This window comes from Sceloporus occidentalis, unplaced genomic scaffold (genome assembly GCF_023333645.1).
Source record: "Sceloporus occidentalis isolate IW3139 unplaced genomic scaffold, rSceOcc1.0.p SCAF_1, whole genome shotgun sequence".
NCBI classification, from domain to species: domain Eukaryota; kingdom Metazoa; phylum Chordata; class Lepidosauria; order Squamata; family Phrynosomatidae; genus Sceloporus; species Sceloporus occidentalis.
In genome coordinates this window covers 147,270,010-147,294,954 of record NW_028316981.1, presented here as the reverse complement: position 1 = coordinate 147,294,954, position 24,945 = coordinate 147,270,010, and the positions used below count along the sequence as shown (strand labels likewise).

The 24,945-nt window shown below is 39.3% G+C and overlaps 2 protein-coding genes across 7 annotated transcripts in view; one reads left to right on the top strand and one right to left on the bottom strand.

Moving 5' to 3' along the window:
- LOC149322371 (cAMP-dependent protein kinase type I-alpha regulatory subunit) overlaps positions 1 to 15,431 on the top strand; it is a 28,938-nt gene extending 13,507 nt beyond the window's left edge. For all 6 annotated transcript variants that reach the window (XM_089540502.1, XM_089540466.1, XM_089540510.1 and 3 more), the window contains 9 exons: positions 681 to 854; positions 1,584 to 1,675; positions 2,295 to 2,356; positions 3,622 to 3,668; positions 4,624 to 4,782; positions 5,389 to 5,449; positions 7,577 to 7,698; positions 11,158 to 11,239; positions 12,956 to 15,431. In XM_089540502.1, coding sequence (XP_089396628.1) covers positions 681 to 854; positions 1,584 to 1,675; positions 2,295 to 2,356; positions 3,622 to 3,668; positions 4,624 to 4,782; positions 5,389 to 5,449; positions 7,577 to 7,698; positions 11,158 to 11,239; positions 12,956 to 13,128 — 972 coding nt within the window. In that variant the 3' untranslated portion in view covers positions 13,129 to 15,431. The remainder of the gene's footprint in view (positions 1 to 680; positions 855 to 1,583; positions 1,676 to 2,294; positions 2,357 to 3,621; positions 3,669 to 4,623; positions 4,783 to 5,388; positions 5,450 to 7,576; positions 7,699 to 11,157; positions 11,240 to 12,955) is intronic.
- Positions 15,432 to 16,806: 1,375 nt separating this feature from the next.
- FAM20A (FAM20A golgi associated secretory pathway pseudokinase) overlaps positions 16,807 to 24,945 on the bottom strand; it is a 68,387-nt gene continuing 60,248 nt past the window's right edge. Inside the window, exons 10-11 of the mRNA XM_089540457.1 lie at positions 22,873 to 22,932; positions 16,807 to 18,688 (exon numbers count right to left, since the gene is read on the bottom strand). Of these exons, the coding sequence (XP_089396583.1) occupies positions 18,427 to 18,688; positions 22,873 to 22,932 (322 nt within the window). The 3' untranslated portion in view covers positions 16,807 to 18,426. The remainder of the gene's footprint in view (positions 18,689 to 22,872; positions 22,933 to 24,945) is intronic.

Genomic DNA, 24,945 nt, shown 5'->3' with positions numbered 1-24,945 from the left:
AACTTTTTTGGGCTGCAGATAGATTAATTAATTAATTAAAATATGAATGATTAATTAATAATGAGGAATATTATTAATATTAATTCCATCCTCATCCTCCTCTGCCTGGCCTTTTCCTCAAGAGAAAGCTGCCAAGCAGCAGAGGAGCCTTGTAGGGCAAGGGTTTGGCTGTCCTCCGCCGCCACCGCCTGCTGTCCTCAGGAGAAAGCTGAATGGTGGAGGAGCCTTGCTCAGCAAGCATTTGCCCATCCTCCTCTGCTGCCTGGCCTTCTCAGGAGAAGGCTGAGCAGCAGAGGAGTCTTGAAGTCATTCCACATCCTTGCGGGCCACCGAAATCCTTTGGTGGGGCGCGTATGGCCCCTGGGCTGTATGTTGTGCAGGCCTGATCAGTGTTGTCAACTCTTGCAGCAGCTGTCCATGCTTTCAGGCAGGATACTGTTCTAGCCATACCTGAAGATTCCTGATATCTCCTACTCATGTCCCATCCATATAATAACCAGGCAAGCCCAACTTTGCTGAGCTTCTAAAATGAGATTCAGTGTGGTACAGTGGCAAGTTAAAAGCTGAAAGTTCACCCCACGGTGCAGCTTAATTACAACTTTTGAAATGAATGTAACATTCAGGTTGCCACTAGGCAAATGCTTCGGATGGTAACACAAAACTATTTTCTTTCCTTGCAGGAAGAAACAAAACAGTATATGAGTCAGCAGAAAGCCAGTTCTCGCGCAGACTCGCGTGATGATGAGATTTCTCCACCCCCACCCATGAACCCAGTGGTGAAGGGCCGCAGAAGGCGTGGTGCCATCAGTGCAGAGGTTTACACAGAAGAGGATGCAGCTTCCTATGTTAGAAAGGTGTGGCATCCAGTTCTTAGATCGTATGTCTTATTATCCAGCATCTTTCTATATCTAGCTGAAATTGTCAAGGAGCAGTCATTTCCTTCTCTAGATGTACTGGGCTAAGGAATGCTTACTTGTATTCTCTCACATATATCTGGATTTTAAAAATATTTTGACAATGGAAAGATGGAATGAATTAATAGGTAAAAGGACCCTTGGGCTGGAGGAAATAAGACTGCTTTCCTGATTCTGTCATGTTTGCCTTATTAATTTCAACCATGACTTCTGCAGTTAGCAGAATTGGCACCCTGTCAGGAAGGATAACTGTCAAGGGATTTCTGCTTTCTGGGTTTATCTCCAGAATCCAGGCAAATATGCGTGATCATTGGTTTTTTAAAATTTGAAGATTTCCCCCCCCTCAAATTAATTATTTCATTCAAGATTGAAAATACCTGCCAGAAGTCACTTCCCTGAAGAAAATATGTGAAATGTAATTGTATATCTTTTTAATATTGTAAAAGACTACAAAAGAACTTTTAAATTTTGTTCTGTAAATTACTGTAAGAGTCCTCATTTTATATAATTTTTTAAATTATTGTAAGTGTTCTTTCTATATAAAAAGAGTAAGTAAAATAATTAAATTGTGGTGGGGAAGAAGTAGTAGCAGAATGTGGCTTGTTGTTGGGTTTGTTTCTGTTTCTGGGATATTTAATCGAAACTGCTTGTGTGTTTTCTGTAATACAGGTTATTCCAAAAGATTATAAAACTATGGCTGCTTTGGCAAAAGCCATAGAGAAGAATGTGCTTTTTGCTCATCTTGATGACAATGAAAGAAGGTAGGAGGTGGTTTTGTATTTAAATGAAACTGACTAGCATGTATTCAGGGATAACTTTCAACACAAATAGGCTATTTATGAATAATCTTGATCTGGTCAATTTAGCTGCACAGGGAAGATCTTTGGTCCCCGTTTTATAGCAATAGCAAGTACATTTCTATACTGCTCATCCATGAACTAGCGGTTTACAGTGTGTAAGCCAATTGCCCCCAACAAGCTGGGTACTCATTTTACCAACCTACGAAAGGATGGAAGACTGAGTGGACCTTGTAGAGTCTAGGAGTTGCAAAATAATGCACGATGGCTTTATGGACATAAATATATTTGTATTGCCCTACAATAGTGGTGGAGACAAGACCACAAGGATCTAAATGGCTTGTATTGACATCAACATTTTCAATCCATCGGAAAATAAGAAGTGAGAAACCAACATAACTTAAACCAAATCATTGTGCACTTTATCTTGTCTTCATTCTAGAATATACAATATTGTGTAGTTCTAGTTTAGCTTTCTTTGCAATCCATCCTCCTGATATTATGTACTAAGCTCTTAATATACGTACAGGAGCAGCACATCTGGTCTAATGCTGAGTAATTCTGAAATCTTTTTTTTCTCCAGTGATATTTTTGATGCCATGTTCCCAGTCACCTATATTGCTGGTGAGACTGTTATACAGCAAGGCAAGTGATACTTGTTTGTAAACTTTTTGTTTGTTAGCAAAGTACTTAGCCCTTGAAGCATTCAGTGTGTGATTTCTTTAGTATTTATGTCATCCACAAAGTTGGCTGTGAAGGCAGTGGGCAAAATTTCAGTTTATTCAGGAAGGTAGTATTGCTTACATGTAGTTGCTGCAGTCCATGACAGTCTTTGCGACCATATGAAATTTTTTCGTCAGCAGCGTCTTTGCAGCAGAAGATTATGATTCTGTCAGGTGTAGAGATATACCACCCATCCTTCTAATATTGTTTCAGAATCATGTAGAAATTCTGATTTGTATCTATCTGTGAGTTTAAAACTGAAGGAAAACCTGAATGCTCTGAGTTAATGCAGAACACAAGAAATTGTGTCAGAGTGGAAGTAGTGTCTATGGTGCCAGATCTAACGTGTTGCATAATCTCACTTCTCTAACGCTTACTTATGTTTGTAGACCAGAGGTGGGTGACTTTATTCCAAGTGTTTATAACCTGCAACCTTCATCTGCCTTATGCAGGGTTGCTAATAATAGGGGTATCACTGTGAGACTCACCCGCCAAACTACAGTATCTTTCTCAGTGGATGGCATTCAAGATGGACATGATGTATAAATAATTTAGTAGTTACACGATTTAACAGTTTCTTTTGCTTATCTTTGTAATTGTTTCTTTACAGCCTTATAAATGTTCCTTTACGATCTAAATTCTCACAGAACCTTTATTTGTATTTTGTATCTTAAATCCTTCTGATTATCTGTGACTCCACTGGTCACCAAGCACTATATCTCCCACAGGATACCACCACAACAATTCAATTAAGACCTTTCCTCATTCCTATCTCACATACCTAAAAACCCTTTCTAACTTCCCCTCACAGCAGCCTATCCAACCTCAGAGGCTCTTAACCCCTCAGAATACAATAAACACCTCTCCCTATCTTGGGTACATATACCTTCTTCCAACTGCACATCATAGCAGTCGTCCTCAGCCTCCTCGACTATTAAACCACTCAGAGTAAAATAAAACTCTCTTAACCATCTCCAAACACTGCTCTGTCCCTCTATTTATAACTCATTCCTGGGGGCAGTCCCCACCTTTTCTAGCTTAACTCTCATTGGTTGTTCCCAACGTTCTAATCTGTCTCTGTTCTCTCCACAGGAGGATTGTGGGATTTGTAGTCCAAGATATAGAGGACTAAGGTTGTCCACCACTGTAATAGATTTCTCAGTCTGTCTTTTTACATTTTTCTCTAGGTGATGAAGGAGATAACTTCTATGTTGTTGATCAAGGAGAAATGGATGTAAGTTTTTCTAATATTAAATTCCCTGCTCATTCTCCTACATTTAAGAAAAGAGAAAAAATAGTGGCTTGAATCCTGCTCTCCTCTTGAATATAGTTGCTCTTTTTCTGGCCTTGGTTTATGTGTTAATCTTAAAATATATGGTTGACATGCCACCAAGTGGTCATTAGGCTAACAGGAAACATTGAATATAAGTTGTTGTACTGCTTAATCTGAAAAGATACCTTTCAAAATTGTTTTCCTATGTAGTAGAACACTGTAGAACACATTTCTACTGCAAAGTTGTACAGAAGCAGTAAAGTAGTAATGTTATAATCCAGCCTCCTCCTAATTTAATGCCATCTAGATGTGACAGTACATTGGCCACAGGTAAAAGACAAATGGTGAATAGAAGTGTGAAGGTCTGGAAGAAAACTAGAACAACTTAGGAAGAAAAGTATTTTTCCTCATTTTCCTTCAAAGCCTTTTTAATGGAAAAATTGAACAAAAGGAGAATGGACCATGAAAGCAAACATGTAACAAATTATGCATTTAATAAATTAAAATGTTTTTAATGGGAACATAGGCTAAAATTAAGACTAAAGAATATGGAAAGTTAAGACTAACATGGCAAAATACATACAATATTCTCTACTTACAAACTTTTATAACTGCATTGTAAAAACAGAACATTTATCATATATTGTTGTTATATTACACATTTTTATGCAAAAATAAGAGGTGGCACATTTCTTTCAACTCACCCCAAAACTGCTTCTGACTCTGACTGCACAGCCCTGTACAATACCAATAGGGTGTAAAGCATTATTAGGAAGACCATTAAGATATTATCCAAATAGGCATATTGAACAGTTATTCTACCCTGTATTTTCTAAAATGAGAATGAATTTATCAGGAGTATTAAACTATATTTTCAGAAAAGTTTGACCTTCAGTTGCATGTGTTGCTTCCTAAGGTATATGTAAACAATGAATGGGCCACCAGTGTTGGTGAAGGTGGCAGCTTTGGAGAGCTTGCACTGATCTACGGAACGCCTCGAGCGGCAACTGTCAAAGCAAAAACTAATGTGAAGCTGTGGGGCATTGATAGAGACAGCTATAGAAGAATCCTTATGGTAAGCATTTGTAATGTTTTAAAAGGAAACAATTCTAAGGGCTTTTGTGTTTTGTCTTTAAATTACATCCTTGTAATGTGTTGATTCGTATGAATGATACAGTAACTCACCTTAAGGGTTCAAGAAAGGTGTAAGATAAAAGATGGGTATAATATGGGTATGACACATGGGCCCATACAGACAGGCCAAAATAAAGCTGCTTCGGGTCACTTTGGAGGTATGCTGTTTAAATGACGCCTGCATCTTAAGAGGCCAGAAGCCACGCCAAAGCTGTGCTTCAGTCCTTATGACTGGAGCACGGCTTTGGCACAGCTTCTGGCCTCTTAAGTTGCAGGTGTCATTTTTAGCATACCTCCAAAGTGACCCTCAGCAGCTTTATTTTGGCCTGTCTGTACGGGCTCACATATAACTTAAACATTTAACTCCCACTACTGTAGTTTCAACAACAGAAACATTGGTTTAAGTATTTAGATTTGGCTGGTTTGTATCCTGAGTAAATAAAATTTACTACTGGTTGTTTTTATGTGTAGTAAAAAAAATCAGAAAAGATGTCAAGATGTTTTAAAATAGAACAGTGATATTCAAATGTGTTTGCTTTCTTTTTAGGGTAGTACATTGAGGAAGAGAAAGATGTATGAAGAATTTCTCAGCAAAGTGTCAATATTGGGTGAGTGAAGAACTTGCAGTTATCAGCATTAGATACCTGAATCTTGACCATCTTGAACTACAAAGTACAGCGCGCCCGCTCCATATGCAGGCATGCCATACGCGGCTTCCACTTTATGTGGAAGCCACACTGCAATACAGGGAATGGCATGTGTACGCCTGGTACATGTGTGCCGTGCCGCCACATACACAAGCCCCATTCAATCAAATGTATGCGATATTTGTCTTACGCAGAGTCCGAAATGGATCGCTGCATAAGGAAGGCTGCACTGTACAAGTAAATATTGGTTGCAATCCTGTTGGGATGCTATGCTGACATGAAGAGAGTTGGGCAAGCAGTTGTACTTTCTCAGAGGTTGCATGTGTCTAATACTGAGAGACTCTTCACACACATAGAGATTTTTGACTTGGTGTGTGGGGATGAAATTGACTGTTACAAGTGGTTGAACTCATCTTGGTGCCTTTTGTGGAATTATGCAACTAGGGGATCCATTGTAACTATGATGTCATATTGTTATACTACACTAAAAAGGCATAGGTTCGTGGCCATTGCAGTCATTTTGACAATTCTCTTCTAGATGTTGTTATTTGTACAAAGTGGGCTTTACTGCATGTTTTAACCATATGGATTTTGTCACAGACAGGTCAAAAATCCAGCAAATTAACTGATGTCTTAAATCAAGGATGGGCAACTGTGGAAGGCTGGGGGGGGGGCATGTTAGCCCCCCCCCCCGGATCTTGCAGGGGTGTGCCCTCAACCACACCTGCTCCTGCCAAAAACAAACAAACAAACAACCACTTTCCTGCTCTCAAATGCCCTTTAGTGGACATTCTCATCATGTCTTGGCGCCTTTATGGCCATCTAGAAGGCCATTTTGAGGGAAACATTTTTGGAAAATTTTGGCTTGGCCCCTGGAGGTGGAAAAGCCTTCCATTCCCCTAGAGATCATTTTAGAGCAAAGAAATTGACCCCTGGGCGCCACAGTAAAAGCCCTGAGGAGCAACATGCAGCTTATGGGCTGCACTTGTCCACCCCTGTCTTAAACTGAACGTCTGGTAACTGCTGCTCTTTGTAGAAAACAGCAGGGTTCTATTCCCCATGCTTATCCTCCTGTGTTAGAACTGACTGTCAGTTTCTCTTCAGTGCTCTTTCTCACAGTAGTCTTTGTTTTCCTTTCATTAATCCTCAATATTTTCCATTCTTTCCCTTATTTTCCATTGCATAGTTTCCTCCCCACTCCTTTCTGGTTCCCCCCCCCCCCCAAAAAAGTCTTCTCTTGGCAACAGTTTGAGCTAAAGCTTTGCTCCAGAGCTGTTGTCAGTTACTAGTTTTCTTTGCCTTTTCCCCACTGTTGCTGTACACTCCTGTAAAAAGTTCATTATGCTAGTGTAAAGCACTAAGAGGATTCCATACCCCAGAGTACTGTAAATGAGTGTGGGAGACTGGCAGTTATTTTCTCCCAGTGTGGCTGGGACTATCACCATATTTGTGTGCATTGGCTATGGTTGTTTTTTTCCTGGAAACTTGTGAACATAACATCACAAGTTACTTATTTAATACATTTAAATCTTGACTCATAGTAACTCTTAACTTACATCTCTCACCTGACTCTGACACTAATTAATCTCTGTTTTTGACCCTAATTATCCTAACGATTCAAACTCCTAAACTTCTCTCTGACAGATTTCTAATCCTAATCTTTACAGACCTAACTTTCACTCCCACCAACTATCATACACACTTGCCTTTAAAAATCCTATCAAGACATTCAGCTAATCAACAGTCACTCCCAGTCCCTTCCCCAAAAATGCATGCCTTATTATATCTATTATACATGACAAACCTTACCACACTTTACCTTAAATTAGCTAAATAAAGGCAACAATATTCCCACTCCCCCAAATCACAACCATAACTTTCAGTAAATAAGCCTTGACCAGTCTTTGGTTGTTGTCCTGTTGAGACGGTGGTTTGGCCTGAAATGTAAGGTGGCACAGTGTGGGAGATAATGCTTGTGAATGCTGAAATTGATGGTAGCAGTGTATACCTATTTGAGGTGAAAATGAGATTTTAATTTTAAGCCTTCTAATACAGCAAAATATGCTAAATAACTGGCTTTTTATTTAGAATCCCTTGACAAATGGGAGCGTCTCACAGTAGCTGATGCTTTAGAGCCAGTACAGTTTGAAGATGGACAAAAGATTGTGGTGCAAGGAGAGCCAGGAGATGAATTCTTCATCATACTAGAAGTGAGTAGTGGTAATAGTGATGTACTTATACCTGTATATTTGGATTTATAGATAATGCTTACTTGGCTGTATTTATGCATAAATCAATCCTTCGTTTAAATGTAAAGCATGCTTTTGAATAAGGCATAAGTTCACTGAGCTTCTTTGTCAAACAATCTTTTTTGAATTGAACAGGACATCTGACAGGAGAATATGATACACAGATGTTCTTGAGAGTGCACACACTCTCAGATATGGCTCCAGTGGTGGTTACCAGTCAGGGGGACCCCCGATGGTGAATTATTTTCCCTGGAACCAGATCAGTCCCCAAACCCAGCTTCCTGTGAGGAGATTGTCAGGAGAGGTGGTCATTGTAGTTGGAGTGGAGGGGGCTGATGGATCAGTTTGCCCAACCTCTGGAGCTAAAGCCATTTATTTAGACAGACTCTATGTTCACACATCTTGTCTCTTGAACTCTTTTCTTTAGAAAGTTTGGATTAATTAAAGAAGCTGTCTTTTCTGTGGAGTGGGTTGGAACCTCAGTAAGTCACCTGACTGTATTTAACAAGATTGTATAAGCTGGAGGAGAGAATTGTGCTTTAATTTCAGAAAGTCTAAACAAGCTGTCCAAGCACTTTTACATAAACGCTAAAGGGGAAATTAACCAGTTTTCATGCTAAATGAAGAATTGAAACAAAAATTAAACTTTTCTTTCTGTGAGAAATTGGCTGATCTGGGACTGAAGAGATTAGATTTGCATTGGTAGATATAAAGTATTTGGATGTTTACAAACTGAGTGAACTTGGTCTACCTCCGCTACCATCTGGTGGACACTTGAAAATTGTAGCGGGGGACGATTTTTTGGACATAGTGAAGCTGTCTTTATTAAAGAAATAGAGGAGGCATGTTTGGAGGAGGGAATTCCAGCTATTTATGTAACCTTGGCAGGAGATTTATACAGAGATGACAACGTTGAGAAAAGAGATTAATCAAAGGATAATAAAATGGATTCATGGGGAAGAAATGGAAATTTAGAAACAGATACAGCTAGAGCACTTGGACAGAAGGAATAGGATTCCGCAACCAGGGAAGTCCAAGCTGTAACAACCGACCAAGAACTGGAAAAGGTTTGGGATGGTTTTGTACCTTCGGAGAAGAAAGAAAAGAGGTAGAACATGGGAATTTTGAAAACGGCTTAGAGAAGTTCATTAGGATGGAGAGTTTAACATTGCTGTGAAGCGTGTTGTCTTGTAAGGATCTTTTAAAAGAAAAGATTTTTACATCAGAAGACACTGTGACTCTGACTGATTTAGAGGAATTCTTTTAATGAAAATAATACTGCAAGAGACAGAATGCCCAAAGTTATGGGAATTGGTGCTTATGGGAATTTGTATTTATTCTGGATTTTTACCTGGGTGCTTTATGTTCAATTTTTAGTATGGTTGAAATTTGAAAAGAAAAAAAATGTGAAACTTAGACTTTGTTAAGGGAAAACTGTAATGAGCTGGTGTTACTCAGTTTTGGAGAACATGTGTGGCTTTGTTCTATTATTAGATGCTGGATAAATTACTATATAAAACATATTTGAATTATATTGAAGGCAGAGAGAGAATCTGAACAATGAAATAAAGTGATAAATGTATTTGAAATATGGCTGCGGATTTGATTGTATAAGATGCTATTTATATATGATTACAGTAGTAGTAAGATTCATAGTGTTTAATATGATGAACAATTATTAATGTTAGACTATGGGGAAAATTATGGGATTTGAGGATTGTTGGTTTTCTTAATTAATTTAAGTTAAATATATTAGATGAAGCATAATATATATTTAAGATAGAGTGAGGTTGAAAATCTGTAATTGATTTTTGGGGAGGGGAAAGGGTGATTTGATGATGCTTGGTTTTGTTAATTACTATGAGTTAAATGGTTCCCACTTGGCAAAGGAGTGAGGCAAGGCTGCATACTATCATCCTATTTATTCAACCTCGTAGGCATAGGCTTAGACTTAGGCAGGAATAAATATTGGAGGAAGGAACACTAACCACCTAAGATGTACGGTTGACACAATGCTAGTAGCAGAAACCAACAAAGACATGGAACAATTAATAAATGAAGGAGGAAAGTGTCAAGGTAGGCTTAATGCTGAACAAAACAAAAAGAAAACAAGAAAACAAAAATAATAGTCATGGAAGATCTATAAGAATTCACCTTAGATAATGTCACCATTGAAATAGTTAAAGCGTTCCCATACATTATATCAAATATTTATCTGAACAAAGACTAGAGTCAAGAAATAATGCTGTGCTAGAGAAAAATGCTGAGGATAACATGGATGACAAGAAGACAAACAAATAGATTCAAGAACATATCAGCCCCAAACTATCCATGGAAGCCAGGATGGTGAAACTGAGGCTGTCATACTTTGGCCACATGATGAGGAAAATGAATAATTAGAAACAACAATGATGCTAGGAAAGGTAGAAGGCAGTAGAAAGAGGAACACTACAAGCCAGATGGTTAGACTTGAGCCTGGACCTGAGTAGTGAGACAGTCAACGGAGTTTTGGGGGTGTCTCATTTACAGGGTTGGCATGAGTTGAAGGCAACTTCAGGACAGTTAACAACAACAAATGCAAAGGTTCTGGAAACCATGCCCTATGAAGAGAGACTTAGGGAGCTGGGTATGTTTATCCTGGAGTAGAGCAGGTTAAGAGGTCATATGATAGCCCTGTTTAAGTATTTGAAGGGGTATCATATTGAGGCTGGAGCAAGCTTGTGTTCCAGAGACTAGGACCTGGAGCAGTGGGTGTAAACTACAGAAAAAGAGATTCACCCTTAACATTAGAAAGGAATTCTGGACAGTAATAGCTGTTCAACAGTGACATACACTCCCTTGGAGTGTAGTGGAGTCTCCTCCTCTGGAGGTTTTTAAACAGAGGCTGGATGGCCATCTGTTGGGTGCATTGATTCTGGATTCCCGCATGGCAGGGAATTGGACTGGATGGCCCTTGTTGTCTCCTCCAACTCTATGATTCTGTGACCTTTGAGACTAACTGAAAAAGATAAGTTGGTAGCATGAACTAGATAGCTCATCTAGATGAAGTGTAAATAATAAATAAAATACAGGTAGATTATAAGGTTTAAAGCATACCTGTAGAAAAGAAGTCATCTGTTGTCCCCCCACCCCACCTGCTCATTGTAGTTTTTGTTAATATTTAAGTTGTCTGGATTTGTGAGTAAAAATGTGGTAAGTTTTGTTTGTAGTTTTTTTTTTATTTTGTACATTTTAGTATGTTTTTGTTATTTTATTACATTTTAAATTTTATTTAGATTTTATTCAATAAAATGATTTTTAAAAAAGAAAAATGAATTAAGCCAGACTGTTTAATGGGGTTGCTTCTGCTTCCTAGTTATGAAGCTGTTGTACATGGTAAGAAAAGCAAACTTATTCCCTAATGTTCTGATTCACTTAAAGGGTACAGCTGCTGTATTACAGCGCAGGTCAGAGAATGAAGAATTTGTTGAAGTGGGTAGGCTTGCGCCATCTGACTACTTTGGTAAGCTTCCTTTATATTCTTTAAAAGTTCCTCAACATTTTCATTAAGGTTTTTCTTTAAACTAACATTTTCTTTTAAAGTTTCCAGGCCTTTTGAGAATGTTATTTAAATGTTCTTAAACTTTGGCCAGTGTACATTACATGGTTTGTTTTTTTACATATCATTCCCCTACCCTTCATTTTGTTTCTGATGCTTGCAGAAGCATATAAGGATTTGTCTATTATACTTCCTAGTGAAGTGCATGAGCCAGGCCGCGCATTGTGCTGTTGGAAAACATTAATATCAGCTTGATGTTACTTATTAACAATTGTTAACAGTTTGTAAGCCATTCTGATTGCCTTTTGGCTGAAGAGCAGGGTATAAATAAATAAATATTAAAATAATATTATTATTACTTAAGTAAAGGCTACTGAGACAATCCTGTTTAGGATTGAATTTAAAAAAACAAACAAAAAAGCATCAAGTGCTAGAGATAGACCAAATGAATCACTGATTTTTCTAGTTGGGGGGGAGGGGAGTTGAGACAGACACCATTAGCACTATAGCACAGTCCTTATTGTTTAGGCCCAGAAGTACCCCTTGTTGACAGCAGGATCCAGAAACAGATGAAAAAATGTCAAAGGAGATCTGGAAAACAATGAGGAAGCACTGATGTGATTGTACACATCACAAGCCATGACTCTTCTTAATAGAGCTGGGATTAGTTTGAGAAGGCATAGTCCCTTGAACTTTTTCATATCATAACCTTTAAATTTGACTACTGAGTCGTATGTTGAGATAGTATGAGTCCAGTAGGTTTTACATACCTATCCATTGTGAAAGGCTGCTATAAATGTCTTAAACATTTTGTGCTTGGTATAGAGTGTTTTAGTGAAGCTGAAACAAATCTTGTGTTAAAGCATTTCATACATTATTTTGAAAAAAATTGTTTTCAATTTCCCCCTCGAACTGCAAATTTACACTGGAAAAGAGATAAACGTGTACAAAAAATAAATAAATAAAAACTGTTTTCTTCCTATGATTTTTCATCAGCTTCACAGCTCTTCATAATTAAGTCTCAATATTCCATGTAGTATCCTGGGAAAATCACACTTTCTCAGCCTCAGAACAAGCTAAAGGCAACCCCTCTCCGAACAGATTTTCCAAGAAAACCCATAATAGATTCACTTTAGGTTGGGAACGACTTGAAGGCACACACAATAACAATCCTCAAATATTCCTGGAACAGTAATCAGTCCAGACACAGGCGGGGAGAATTAATGGAGCAGGAATAACTGCTTTTTAAGTTCTACTGGACTTGCACTGCCAAGGGTAGAAGGAGAGCAGCTTTCCCCCCCTGCTCCCTAATTCAAGAGAAATCAGTTACACTAGCTCCAGTGCTGATGCAGTTCTTTTTTCCTAAAAAGAAGAAACCCTTTGGTCTTGGAGAAACAAAGCCTTCCCCAGTCTTCTGGACATGCCATGCCATGCCATGCCCCCTGAATGCCTGCTTTATGCCTTTACTGCTGTTGGAGCAGTAACAATGAGATAGCTTTCTATTGCTTTCCGAGCCTCTTTCTCTATTAGTAGAGGGTGAAAGAGTTTAAAAACATGTTAAAAGTCTTTAGGATTTCCTCTTGCTCCCTTGGTTTTTATTTGAGTCTGTTGATCTATTTCAAATCACTGTGCCTAATGCTCTATTCACTTTGAAATAAATCATCTCTTTTTTTCCTGTAGGTGAAATAGCTCTGTTGATGAATCGTCCTCGTGCTGCCACCGTTGTTGCTCGTGGCCCATTGAAATGTGTAAAGCTTGACCGGCCCCGCTTTGAACGTGTTTTGGGTCCGTGCTCAGATATTCTCAAGCGGAACATCCAGCAGTACAACAGCTTTGTCTCTCTGTCTGTCTGAAGCCTCCCTCCTCTCAGATATGTGCTTCACAAATGCAGACTGCTTTATTACTCTTGTGCAGAGCCACATGGCCACTGGCTATTGCTGCTTCCTGTCTGTCTGAGGGAGGAAAACAGAGAAACCAGTTGCTTTTCATGGCACCATTTTAAATTTTAGAGCATTATTTTGGTGCTCCCAATCCCATTTAAAATAAATAGAAAATTGTATGGAGACATTTGCTGTTACTGCTTTTCTCTGTGCAATGTACACTGTCCAAACAGGCCAGTGACTGCCATTCCTTTTGCTGGGAAAGTCTCCTGGCACCAAGGTTATTGCCATAGAGTCAAGGATGTAACAGTGGAAAATTATTATGAGACACACGTTTCTCAGCTGGTGAGTCCTATGTGTCCTTTAGGTTGTGATCACTTTCTACTGTACCTCTCTTGGACAAGGAAACTTACCTTTATAGCTCAACTTCTTGGCATAAATATTTCTGGATATGGGTTATTTTTGGCTTGGTTTACTGAGGTCAGCTCCTAGTAAAGCCACAGTTAGAAGTTTCATAGTTGGTGTACCTGTATCCATTTCAGTTGGTTCAAGGTGGCTTGGTTATTTGTTGGGTTTTTGTGTACAGGCTTTTGTTCTGGCAGCTGTTGCCTGTGTTGCTGATCTTTGGCACAGCAAACCTTTTTTGCCTGTTCTCTGTTGTGAATATTCATACTTGCCCCTCCCAGTTCTCTTCTGTGCAGATACCCAAAAGCCAACCAGTGGGTTAAATTCATGAATATTGGTGTTGGTGTTCATACTGGTATAAGAATTGTACTGCTCCTTAGCTAGTGCCAAATAGAAACGCCTGACACGCTATATGTAGAACAGGAAACTGAAGGGTGCATTCTGTGTGTCCAGTGTTCTGTCTTTCCTTTCCAAGCTTTGCTTTCCCTGTTAATTTTGGAACCAGAGAATCCTATTTCCATAGCTGACATTCAAAGGATGATACAATATACAATCCTGTATATTTAGGAAGGTAACATGACTCTGCCTCATGTGAAAGACAGGAAGGAGAGAACTGGTGTAGTGCTTCCTGCCAAACCTTTCTTTCCAAAAATCTCTTTTGTCCAAGCAGAAGTGCTTCTTACTTTTGACCTTTCAAAAACAAACACCTCTATCTGACAAAACACTCTAATCTCTGTTTTGCTCAGATTTTCATATTAGTCTGGCAGAATAATTATTTTAGGAAAGTTACTCCTGTTATCAATTCAGAAATGTGTTTCAGTATTTACCAGGTTTGTGTTAACAACTTTTTGGGTTCATCGAAAAGTGTCCACAACTGTTATGGAATTTCTCAGTTGGATAATGTAGGCAATTCTGTTTCATTATAACATGTAAATTATCCAAAATTAGTATAGTGTGTTTATTTGGGAGTGACAGCAAGTATTTTTGCATAGGTTATGCAATTATTTCTTATGAATCCCACACTGCCCAGACGCAGCCTTCTCTTCTACCCCCCACCCCCACCCCCCAAGACAGTTGGACCTGGTATTCACCTTTCTGGCCTGTTCACCACCGGAAGAACGTTTGCTAATCATATTTAATGTCCAAGAAATAGAAGCCTTAGTGTAAAAAGAAACAGAATGATCAGTATGACCACATTTCTACATAGGGATTAAATGTAAAATATACATTGTTCATTCTAAAGAACCTGGTGAGGTGAGAATATCCACCTGTACACTTCATGAGTTCATCAATGCCATTATTTTCTCTAAAACTCCATTCAGTTTGAATTTATCCAGAGGGATTTCCCTCCTTATATCTTTGTTATTTTTGAAGCTTGATTTGATCCTTGTTGAAGCACCAAAAAGATTTTAAATCTTATGTAAGCTAGTTAGAGCACCACAAAAATGCACATTTTTTAAATATAAGGCTTTCTAATCAAGTTTCACTACTGCGTCTTTTTAGCTTGCTGTTTACTCCCTTTTGTAGTTTTACCAACAAGATTTTAAGATGAACCAGCTATGTCTGAGTTAAATATTAATCACAGTTAAAGCTTTACCTTTGTGTGCAATTTAAACATGTTTGAATCCACAGTTGGTATAGTTTGCCTTAGCTGACATTCAGGGCTTTGGGGTTTATCTTTTTTGCTAGGTCACCTTAGCAAATTAAAAAAAAATCTACTGCCCTAGAGTGCTATAGTAAACCAGAGGACCATTTTTGTATTGTTACCGGACTATTAGTCTGACTTACTGTGTATGCTAATATATTCCTTTTGTTATAGATTGTCCTAATGGCAGGTAAAGCAATAAAATGATTTAAATTCTTAAATGTAATCAGTGTCTTTTTTTTTTATTGCCCTGTTCTGCATTAAGCTGTGTGTAGGATGGGGGCAAATTATCCAAGAGCATCCTATAAAATTGAAATGGTTCATTTTTTATCTTGCCTTTGGGGTTGCATCCTAACCAATGTTGACCATTAGGATTGCTTTGTAGGTGATTTGTGGTTCTTGTTGCTAGATCACTTTGGGATTTCTATTGCCCTTGAATGTAAGAATTAGCTTATTCTAGAGATGTTTAAAATACCAGTTAAAATATGGTTATGTCTGTATCAACCATTAAATTGATCCCTCCTGTACTCAGCTGAATCACTTTTCATCTTACCCTATGGCCTTTTTCCTATTAACTTCAAATCTACATCTGAAGACCATGCCCTTCCTGAATTAGTAGCTGTCAGTTGATACTTGAAGCCAGTAGAATAAGTGTTTTGTTATATTTGGTATTATGAAGCTTATGTAAAGATTATCATGCTTCTCTGTACTTCTGCTTTATGCCTGTTGACCTTTATATTTTTCAGATACAGGGCTCAGCTGCTGTAGATTTGTCCCTGTTTGCATTGCTTGATGTACCTGTATTCTGAAACTTGCACACCTAACAGTGACTCAGTCTGCAGTCTTCATCATGAGACTAAATGTAACTGTTTTCTGTTTCCCTCCGCCTCGTCTAATTTTTGTACTACTTAATTTGCTAATGAATTCTAGATAATTCAGAAAAATTGAACTCTTCTGTGGCATTTTGATTCTCTCCCCCCCCCCTTTTTTTTTTTTTAAACCTAGAATAAGGTACCCAGAAATCTGGATCACTTGTTAGAAAAATTCCACTCCTGGGCTTAAAACACCAAGAGCAGCCAAAAACATGGCTAATATTTTCCCCTCCCCCAAACCCACTAGAAGGCACTGGAGTTAGTAAAGTTGGGATCCAGGGGGGCACATGTAGACTTTTCCCCACCACATTCTCAATAGGTTGATGTACCAGTTGCGTCTGTTTAAATACTTGAATGTATAATACTGAAAAGATTTCTTTTTAGATATTACTGTAGTAGGTATAACTGAAGTGCAGTCCTTTCAAGGACCATCCTTCCTATTCATATTTGGAGTTTATAATTGACCTGCCCTGGAAATGTGTTACTGAGCCCAGTGGATTCTGAGTTAACGAGTTTACTTTTGGAACACTACATAAAGACTACAATCCTACCTCAGAATCAGAGTGATTGGACTGGAGCCCTTCATTTTTTTTCTTGCTGCTCAGACCTGGGCAGTCACTTTGCCTTTAAAACTTCTACCTGTGGCCATCTGAAAGCTGTCAGCAGGGGGAGCCTTGCCACAATGAAAGTAAATCACAAAATTCAACCTGTTTTCATAATCCATGTTAAGAGATGTCATTCCAGTGCTGAAAGCCAGGGCAAAAATTGCATTTTGCATCAAAAAATAAACAGACAAGTGAAGAAAAGAATATGCACAGTGGAACTGGACTATTTTGCTGGGTGTTTTCTGGGGTATATGGAGAGAAACAAGGGCTGGTGTTGGCCAAAGTTGCTGAAAGAGCTGAGTATGGTGGTGGGTGTTTTTCTTCATTCTGGTGATTTCCAGGCTGGTGGGTGCAAGTGTTTCTACATGATCACAAGAGTATGGAATGCACATTTATTTGGGTTTATTGATGTGCATAATAACTTAATTTTTTTAAAAAAAATGTGCTGATTGTGCTGATACACTTTCTATAAATAGTAATTAATTCCTGATAGGCCTGTAAGGGAGGATGAAGTAGGTTTCATTGAACAATTGTTTTTATAACGGGGGCATATCCTTAGAACAACTTGGAAGATGAGAGTTTCAGTATGGGATACCAGTCAGAGTAAACTTTCCAAATTCCTTAGCAGAGCTCTCTACAGCCTCCTGAACTAGATCCTCTGCTAGGAGGACAGAACAATTGCTAGAGTCAGTTCCTATCCATGAAATCTATTTTCAATGTCGGAGTCCTTTCACATACACAATTAAAAGCACTATGATTCCACTTAAGCTGCCATATGTTGTGGAATCCTGGGATTTGAAGTTTAGGCAGGCACTATATGCTGGTTCTTATATACTGAATTGCTGTGGGGAGACTGGAGGTTCAGGTACTAGCTCCTTCATACAGCAGCTGTAATAACAACACAGGTCTAGATTGTTCTATGGAATACCCTTATTTCAGTAACATCTTTCATAGATTTGTCCAAGGGCTCCCCAGAAACAGTGAAAAACAGTTAACAAATCATCACATAGATGGGAAGCATGTAGCCTACAAGGTAATATTAGGCTGCAATTCCCATCTGCCCCCATCAGCATAGCCAGTGGTGAAGGGGTGGGAGGCAACACACAGTCCACATCCATGGCATAAAGTGAAACAAACCTCTCTGTGCGCCAGCCTAGGGACATATTAAGTTATGTTTCTTGAATAGCCTTCCTTCTTTCCCATGCTTTCCTACAACTTCAGTTGCCCTGTTCCATCTCAGCACATAGCCTTACTGAGAAGACTCCTGCTATGTTAGTCCACCTTCATTTTTGTTTTGTCTGGGCTGCCAGTTTTCCTACTTTGACTCTGAGCATTTCTGAGAGTCCTAAGGTTTGTTGTGGATGCTCAGGTGTACATTAGCCATGTTTCTCTTTCAGTAGTCCCATTTTATTCAAGCCAGCAGTAAAGTTCTAATCATACAACTCTGATACAAGAAAGGCCCAAATATACCGAACACCAAAAGTTCTTGGTCTTCAGCTAGAGGGCTTTTGTTGCGTCGCATCTTTTCGAGAAGGTGCAAAAAGGTCACTTGAGGGAGTGTGCAAGGTTCCAGGATCTAAATAGGATGAAATTGGAAGAAAACCATACCATTTTTACCACCTAACCAGCAGCCCACTTACTCCTGTGACCTAGAGATCTCCCTCACTGCCCATTTCTCACAGTTGTCCAGGATAAAGGAGCATCTTCAGCATCTGAAAGTTTATGTTCTAATTCCCACCAGACTCTAGCTTGGCTGTGTCATTCTGTCAAAGACGGGCATCCCTAGAGGTTTGGTGTCAGCCACAACGATATCTTCTCCATTGGCCTCTATACAGTTCTCCACTGTCTTCAAGATGATCTGTAACCTCCTGTCCAGTGCCAAAAGGTGGGGTTCAGTGAGTACCGGTGTCAGGCGATCCTGCAGCAGGGACTCCCGCATGATATCACTGAGCCTGTAGTCTGGCTGAGCTAAGAGCTGCAGCCGTAATAATGTTGTCTTCTTTATTCTGGAGGAGGAGGAGAGAGAGAAAAGATTTGAGCCAAATTCTCTAGTCAAAAGAACTTTGCCTCTTTGTGGTAGATATTCCTCAAAGCTGGGTAGAGATAAATATGGATTCCTAAGTCCAAGGCTTAATTTTTAATAACAGGTGTTGGGACTTAAACCTGCTGAGGGTCTCCTTCTCATTCCAGATGTTTGGGAACTGGTTATGTGCCAAGAACATTTGGCAAACAGAGGAGAGTTGTAGCTCAGCTGTGAAATGCATGCTTTGCATGTGGTTAAGATCACATTCAATTCCTTATTTCTGTTTTAAAGCAGGGCTCTATAAGATCACTGCCTGAAATATTGGGGAGAGATTTCCGGTTAGCAGATGATACACACCTAAACCCATGGCCTGATTCTATGTTCAAGTGTTTAAAGAAATCCTTTCACACAATCTAACCAAGTGTAGTCATTTGTTTTATTTTTATTTATTGCCTCCCAGCACACAAGGGCTCACAATGCCCTTGTTTTCATCTCAATGTCAGAATTTTTGCATAGTTTTTTCCTTCCTTTGGTCAGTGTACTTGTCAGGCAAAAGATGCTTTTGCTTCTGGAGTAAGCTGAAAAGAGCAGACACAGGGTGACTGTCCCTTCTGATCTCATTCAGTCAGTCTTTCCTTTTTTTGGTACTTCTGCAAACCTTTGGCCTTCCTCTGAGAATCCTTACATTGCTCCTTTTCCCCCTCAGTGTCACTTTTTTGGCTCCTGTTTTCCTCTTGGCTCTTTCCGCCTTTACTCATACTTCCATTGGTGACTAATGTTCTGTTATTTTGAATGCTGTTTAGATGATTGAATGTGCAGGATATATGCTGCTGAAGAAAGCAGTCATCACATATCCTGAAAAGAGTTGTCTGAGAGGATGTAGAAGTAACCTGAAGTGTACATAGCCTACCCACGTCTCACATCTCTTTCTTGGGGAACCATTCACATTTCAAATGTCATCCCTTTTTAAGAATACAGTCAACCCTCTATATCCATGGATTCAGTCATCCATGGCTTGAAAATATTTTTAAAAAAATATAAATCCCAAAAAGCAAACCTTGATTTTGCTTCCCTAGAGAGGCCAGGGTGGCTCCATCCCTGCTGTTCTTTCAGTGGCAGGTAAAGACATATTTGTGCTGGCAGGCCTTTGCAAATTGATATGGGCTGGGAATGTTGTCCTAATGAAATTTTAAAGTTTGTATTTTTAATATATTCTCTCTTAACTCATAGCTGTTTTAACTTTTAAAATGATCTAATTGTTTTTTAAATTTTTATATTTATACATTTTAATGTATTGTTTTTAAATTGCATTGTTTTAAATCTGCTGTTTGCCGCCTTGAGTCCCTATATTGGGAGAAAGGCGGGGTAAAATAATAATAATAATAATAATAATAATAATAATAATAATAATTTTATTTAAAGAACACCACTCTACTATGCCAATGTATTTAATGGGACTTGGGCATCCACAAGGTGTCTGGGAACCAAACCCCAGCAGATAACAAGGGCCTGCTGTACATATCTTTTATACTGTGTGAGGAAATAGTTGAAATAAGTGAGTTTTTCTTTCAGTGTTGTATCCTATTGTGTTTTATGGTATAGATTAAATCAGTTTTCTACTCCTTCTCTAAAGCTATGTCTTGTTGTGTTGCTCCTTAATGTAATAGCAAAAAAAAAAAGAAAAAAAAAAGGTGGTATACTCTTTAAGCACATTTGTTATTGCTGCAGTTTTCTCCCTATAAAATGTAAAATTATGAGCTAGGCCTCGGTTGCCTTTAAATTTCAATCTGCTAATTGTTTATGTGTGTAGGCACTACATTAAGATGGCAGATACATGGGGCAGTACTCCCCCCCCCCCCCCCGGGATTTCTGAGAAGCACTTGCTAATATCTCTCAAATGTGAATTTGCCATATAGATGGTGGATACACAGGATATGAAAAAAAGCTTGGAAAAGTTATTTTGGACTACAAGTCTCAGAAATGGATGTCCAATATGGATATGTTTGGATATGTTAGGAGTTGTAGTCAAAAAAGTGACTTTTCTGGTTTCTACACAAAACTGACTGTGAAGCAGCAACATCTGAAGGGCCAGATTCTTCATTCTTGCATTAGCAGATAATTTATATTGATATTTCTCAGGTTGTCTTGGAAATGAGTCTAAAAATTTGAATGGAAAACAATGTGATCCCATTGGATCTACAAGGCATAGTTTTTTGTTGGTGATATCACTGGATCTACAGGATTATATAATATTCACCAGAAAAATCAAGTTTAGGAACAGCTAGTTCTTCCTAGTTCTGGCTGCTGGAATCTAGCAGAAGCAAGTGTGCACTGATTGCCTTATGGATTCATTCCCAGGAGAAAGGTGGGGTGATAAATAAGAGGAAGTGTAGTATAGTGGTTAATGTAATGGGCTGAGGCTTGGGTAGTTTCCTTTGGTGACCTTGAGCTAGTCACTATCTTACCTACCTCACAGAGCTATTGGGAAGATAAAAGCGGGCAGCAGGAAGGCCATGCATGCCACTTTGATCTCCTTTAGGCAAAGGCAGGGCAGAAATGTAATAAATACATGGACCCCTCCCAAACTACTTTCCCCTGCACTCCAGAAATGTTTCGCTAAAAAGTCATCCTTCCTTTTTAAACAGGGGTTAAATAAACATGGCAGATGCCAGTCTTGGTTTCTCAGTCAGAAAACCTGTCTGAAGCACAGGGGATGGAGATGGGGAGAAGAAGAACAGGAGGATAAATTTACAGCCAAAGGGGATGGGGTTGGGGTGGTAAGGGGAGAAGAACTAATCCCTGAAAAAATAATCTATCACCAATGAACATCCGTGGGTGTTGTCTTTTGAAGTACAAAAAAAGAGGCAGTCAAACGCTACCTATAACCCAGATACATTGTCTGTGTTACTCTTCTTGTTTCTATTCCAATAAGAGTAAAATAAGTGGCTGATGTGTGTTATTAATGCTTGATGTTGCTGCAGGCCAGAGCCTCTCGGCAACTGAAATACTGATTTAGTAAAAGTTGGTGGCTGAGAGGGGGTGGTTATTTCAGGTTAGTTATGAGCCAATCTCAAATCATGCAGGCTCATGTGATTTATTGGCAACCCTGTAATTATCAAGTAGAAGTCCTGCAAGGTGTGAATAATAGCTTTTGAAATCTGACCTGGAGGCTCAATATAGCTGTACTGCCAGAGATGATCTTATTGGCATCAGGTAGCCCAGAAATGCAGAAGGAAGGTGGAAATGGGTTAGATGTAGCTGATGGAAAAACCCAGATGGTGAATAACCCTTTGCCACAGCTCTTTAAAGGCGCACTCCCTGATTTATACCAATTCATGAAGAGGGACCTGGAGAGAATTTTGGCAGCAAAATTTATGACCCACACCCTAATGACTGCAGGGAACACACATTTAATAAATGATGTTCAAGCTCCTGCAGTCTCTTTAGAAGCTGATAAAATTTGAATGTCCTTGACAGGAATCAAAAGAAATGCTTCAATTTCCATAAGAGATGACACATGTCAGGTCTGAAGGTGAAAAAGTTTGTGTCCAGTAGTTAAGACAGTGGAGATTGCATGCAACTGGAATTACAGACAAGCCTGCTTTGCGAATAATTCAGATAGATTGATTTATTTTGTCAGATCTGCTGAATGTTTTTTTTAAAAAATTGGACTCAAAATGAAGCACCTGCTGGTGAGATGTTGTGCTCTAAGAGACTTCATCACCGTCATTCCTCAGAAGCTTCCCCATGGTCCTCTCCAGCTTCTCAAATTTACCAAGGGATTGGTGGGGTGGTCACAGGATAACACAGGAGAGATATGGGGCTTCAGGCTCTGAGTGTAAATGTCAGCTACATACAAGTGTTCAGAGACAATGGCAACTATGGGAAAATGTGGTTCCCGCAGGTCCCAGCAATCCTTTTCCATTTCCCAGAAGCCCCCATTGCACTGAAACTGATAACTTTTGGAAGATAATAGGAGATGAAAAGAATCTCTAATAGATGTCAAAACAGATTGGATCTCTGGATGGTCCAGCTTGCCAGTGTTGTCTCACTTTCTCACCATCAAATGAATCAAGTGCTTGCATGCATGTTTGCTTACCATGGCCCAAGGAGCTATTATTTTACTGTACTGTTTAATTAAGATAAGTTGGAATGACAAGTACTTACATGCAACATTGTTCAAGGGGAGCCAGGATGGAGATCTCATCATGGGAGTGTTTCCCAAAACTATGAGAACAACAGATAACTGTGTTTAAAAAGTACCCATGGGAAGGTATGCCAAGCAAAGACTTCAGAGAAAGGGGTGTTTCAGAGTGTTCAGAGGAAGGTGGTCAATAAGATGTATATCCGTTATGTATGGCTCCATCTTTTTTGGATTTGCCCTCCAAAATGCAGGCACAAAGTGGAGGAGAATCATCATACTGAAAGAGAACATTATCTCCTTTTCTGATCCTTTCCCACACAACCAATCCAGATTCTACTAAGCCAGAGGCAGAGAAGAGATGCACTTATCTCAAAACCAGACCCACACCCTCAGCCCAACCTGGAAGGCACTAGTCAGTCTGCTGCAGGAGGAAATTGGGCTGAAAGTTACAGAAAGGTCTGAGTCAGCCAACCCAAGGGCATCTAGCAAAGCATCTTGCCACCTATCATGCTATCTTCCTGGTGTCTGGGGGCTACAATGGAACCCAGCCCCATCAATCAGAGGGAGAAATGCACTGTGGATACCACAGAGATTGTCACTGCTGAAATCTGACAGCAACTAGAGTAACTATAGTGCAGGAAGCACCAGCATAGTCTCCTGTAGCATAGATCTCTGTAGATTGCCAGAGCAGAGTGTCTCCTTCCCTGTGTTTGTACATGTGTGTAGCCCAAGGGCTAAGTGTTACCTGAGCTTTCCCTAAAAGAAAAGAGTCCTGCAGTATCTGTGACTTTCTTGATCTCAATGGACTTTAACTAAGGAGCAAATGATATGAGGTGCTGCAATTGGGTCACCTGTTTCTATAAACTGTTTAAAAGCAGCTGCATGCATGCACACCCGCAGATCCACACACTCTGGATCTTGGGGTAAGGGTGTAGTTCCCAGTTTTCCCATTGCAAACCCAGCACCCCAAACTTCCATTCTCTCTGCTAAGGAGAATGTAAAATTACCATCATTCTTCTCTATAGAGCAATACCAATTTGTATGTCTTGCATGCAGGTGTGCAACTGACAGTAAGAACATTACACAGCCCCCCCCCCAAGTTCTGCAGTCCCCCCAAGCCAATATGGGGGGGGGGGGGGTTCTTGTGCATGCCTTCAAAGCAAATAAAAAAATGGAATTTCCAAAAACTCAGTTACTTTGGCCACTGGGGGCATTATCATGGAAAACACAAGAGGGCTGAAGACCAACACTTAAATTACTTGAATCTTTTTCGTTTGTAGAAAGTTCATAATTGTGAGATTACTTTGTTACTCGAGAGACTGCCTGCTTTATTTGGCTGCAAGCCAAGGAAAAGCATTTCTTTGCATATTAGTTTATTTGCTTGATGGGCAAAACAAAAATATAATTATTTGTTGTCGCTGGTAGAAGTGTGTATTCTGAGCCAGTGTGTTGTCATGAAGATTTATTTCAATAAATGCATGACTTTAAAAGGCTGCTGTACAACAATAATGCCCAGTCTTATTTGATTTGTTGCTTGCTTAAAAATAACATCAGATTGCTATAGGTGTGCTCTGCACATGGCTCCATGAATATAGCTGTGAATACATGTATCTATCTCAACACAACTGCTCATGCAACAGAATTTCCTTCCCCTAATCTCTCACCTTCACCCTACTCCTGCAGGCCTTCCCAGCCCCCTGAAATGTTTTTTGGGCACACTGAGGGCTGCAAAAGAAAAGAGCTCTCTGTCTATTTGACTCAGAGATGCTGTTGTATGTGCAGATGTTTCTTTGACTTCATATATACAGAAGGCTTCCTTCTGTGTAATCAATAAGATGTCAAGCTGGGCTTTCTTTCTTTCCCTGGTATTTATAAGGTTGACTTTACATTGTATTATAAACTTAATATAGTCCTTTCTTGTCTACAGAACCCTTCTCAGGGAATTCTCAGGGAATTCTGAGCACGTTCGTTGAACTAACAGCTATCTTTAACATCCACCCACCGCACCCCCCCCCCCCCCAAAAAAAAACCACCCTTCTTTTTCCTTAGGATTCTCAGTTTTCCTGGTGAGAACTCTAAAACAGCTTTTGGTCTAA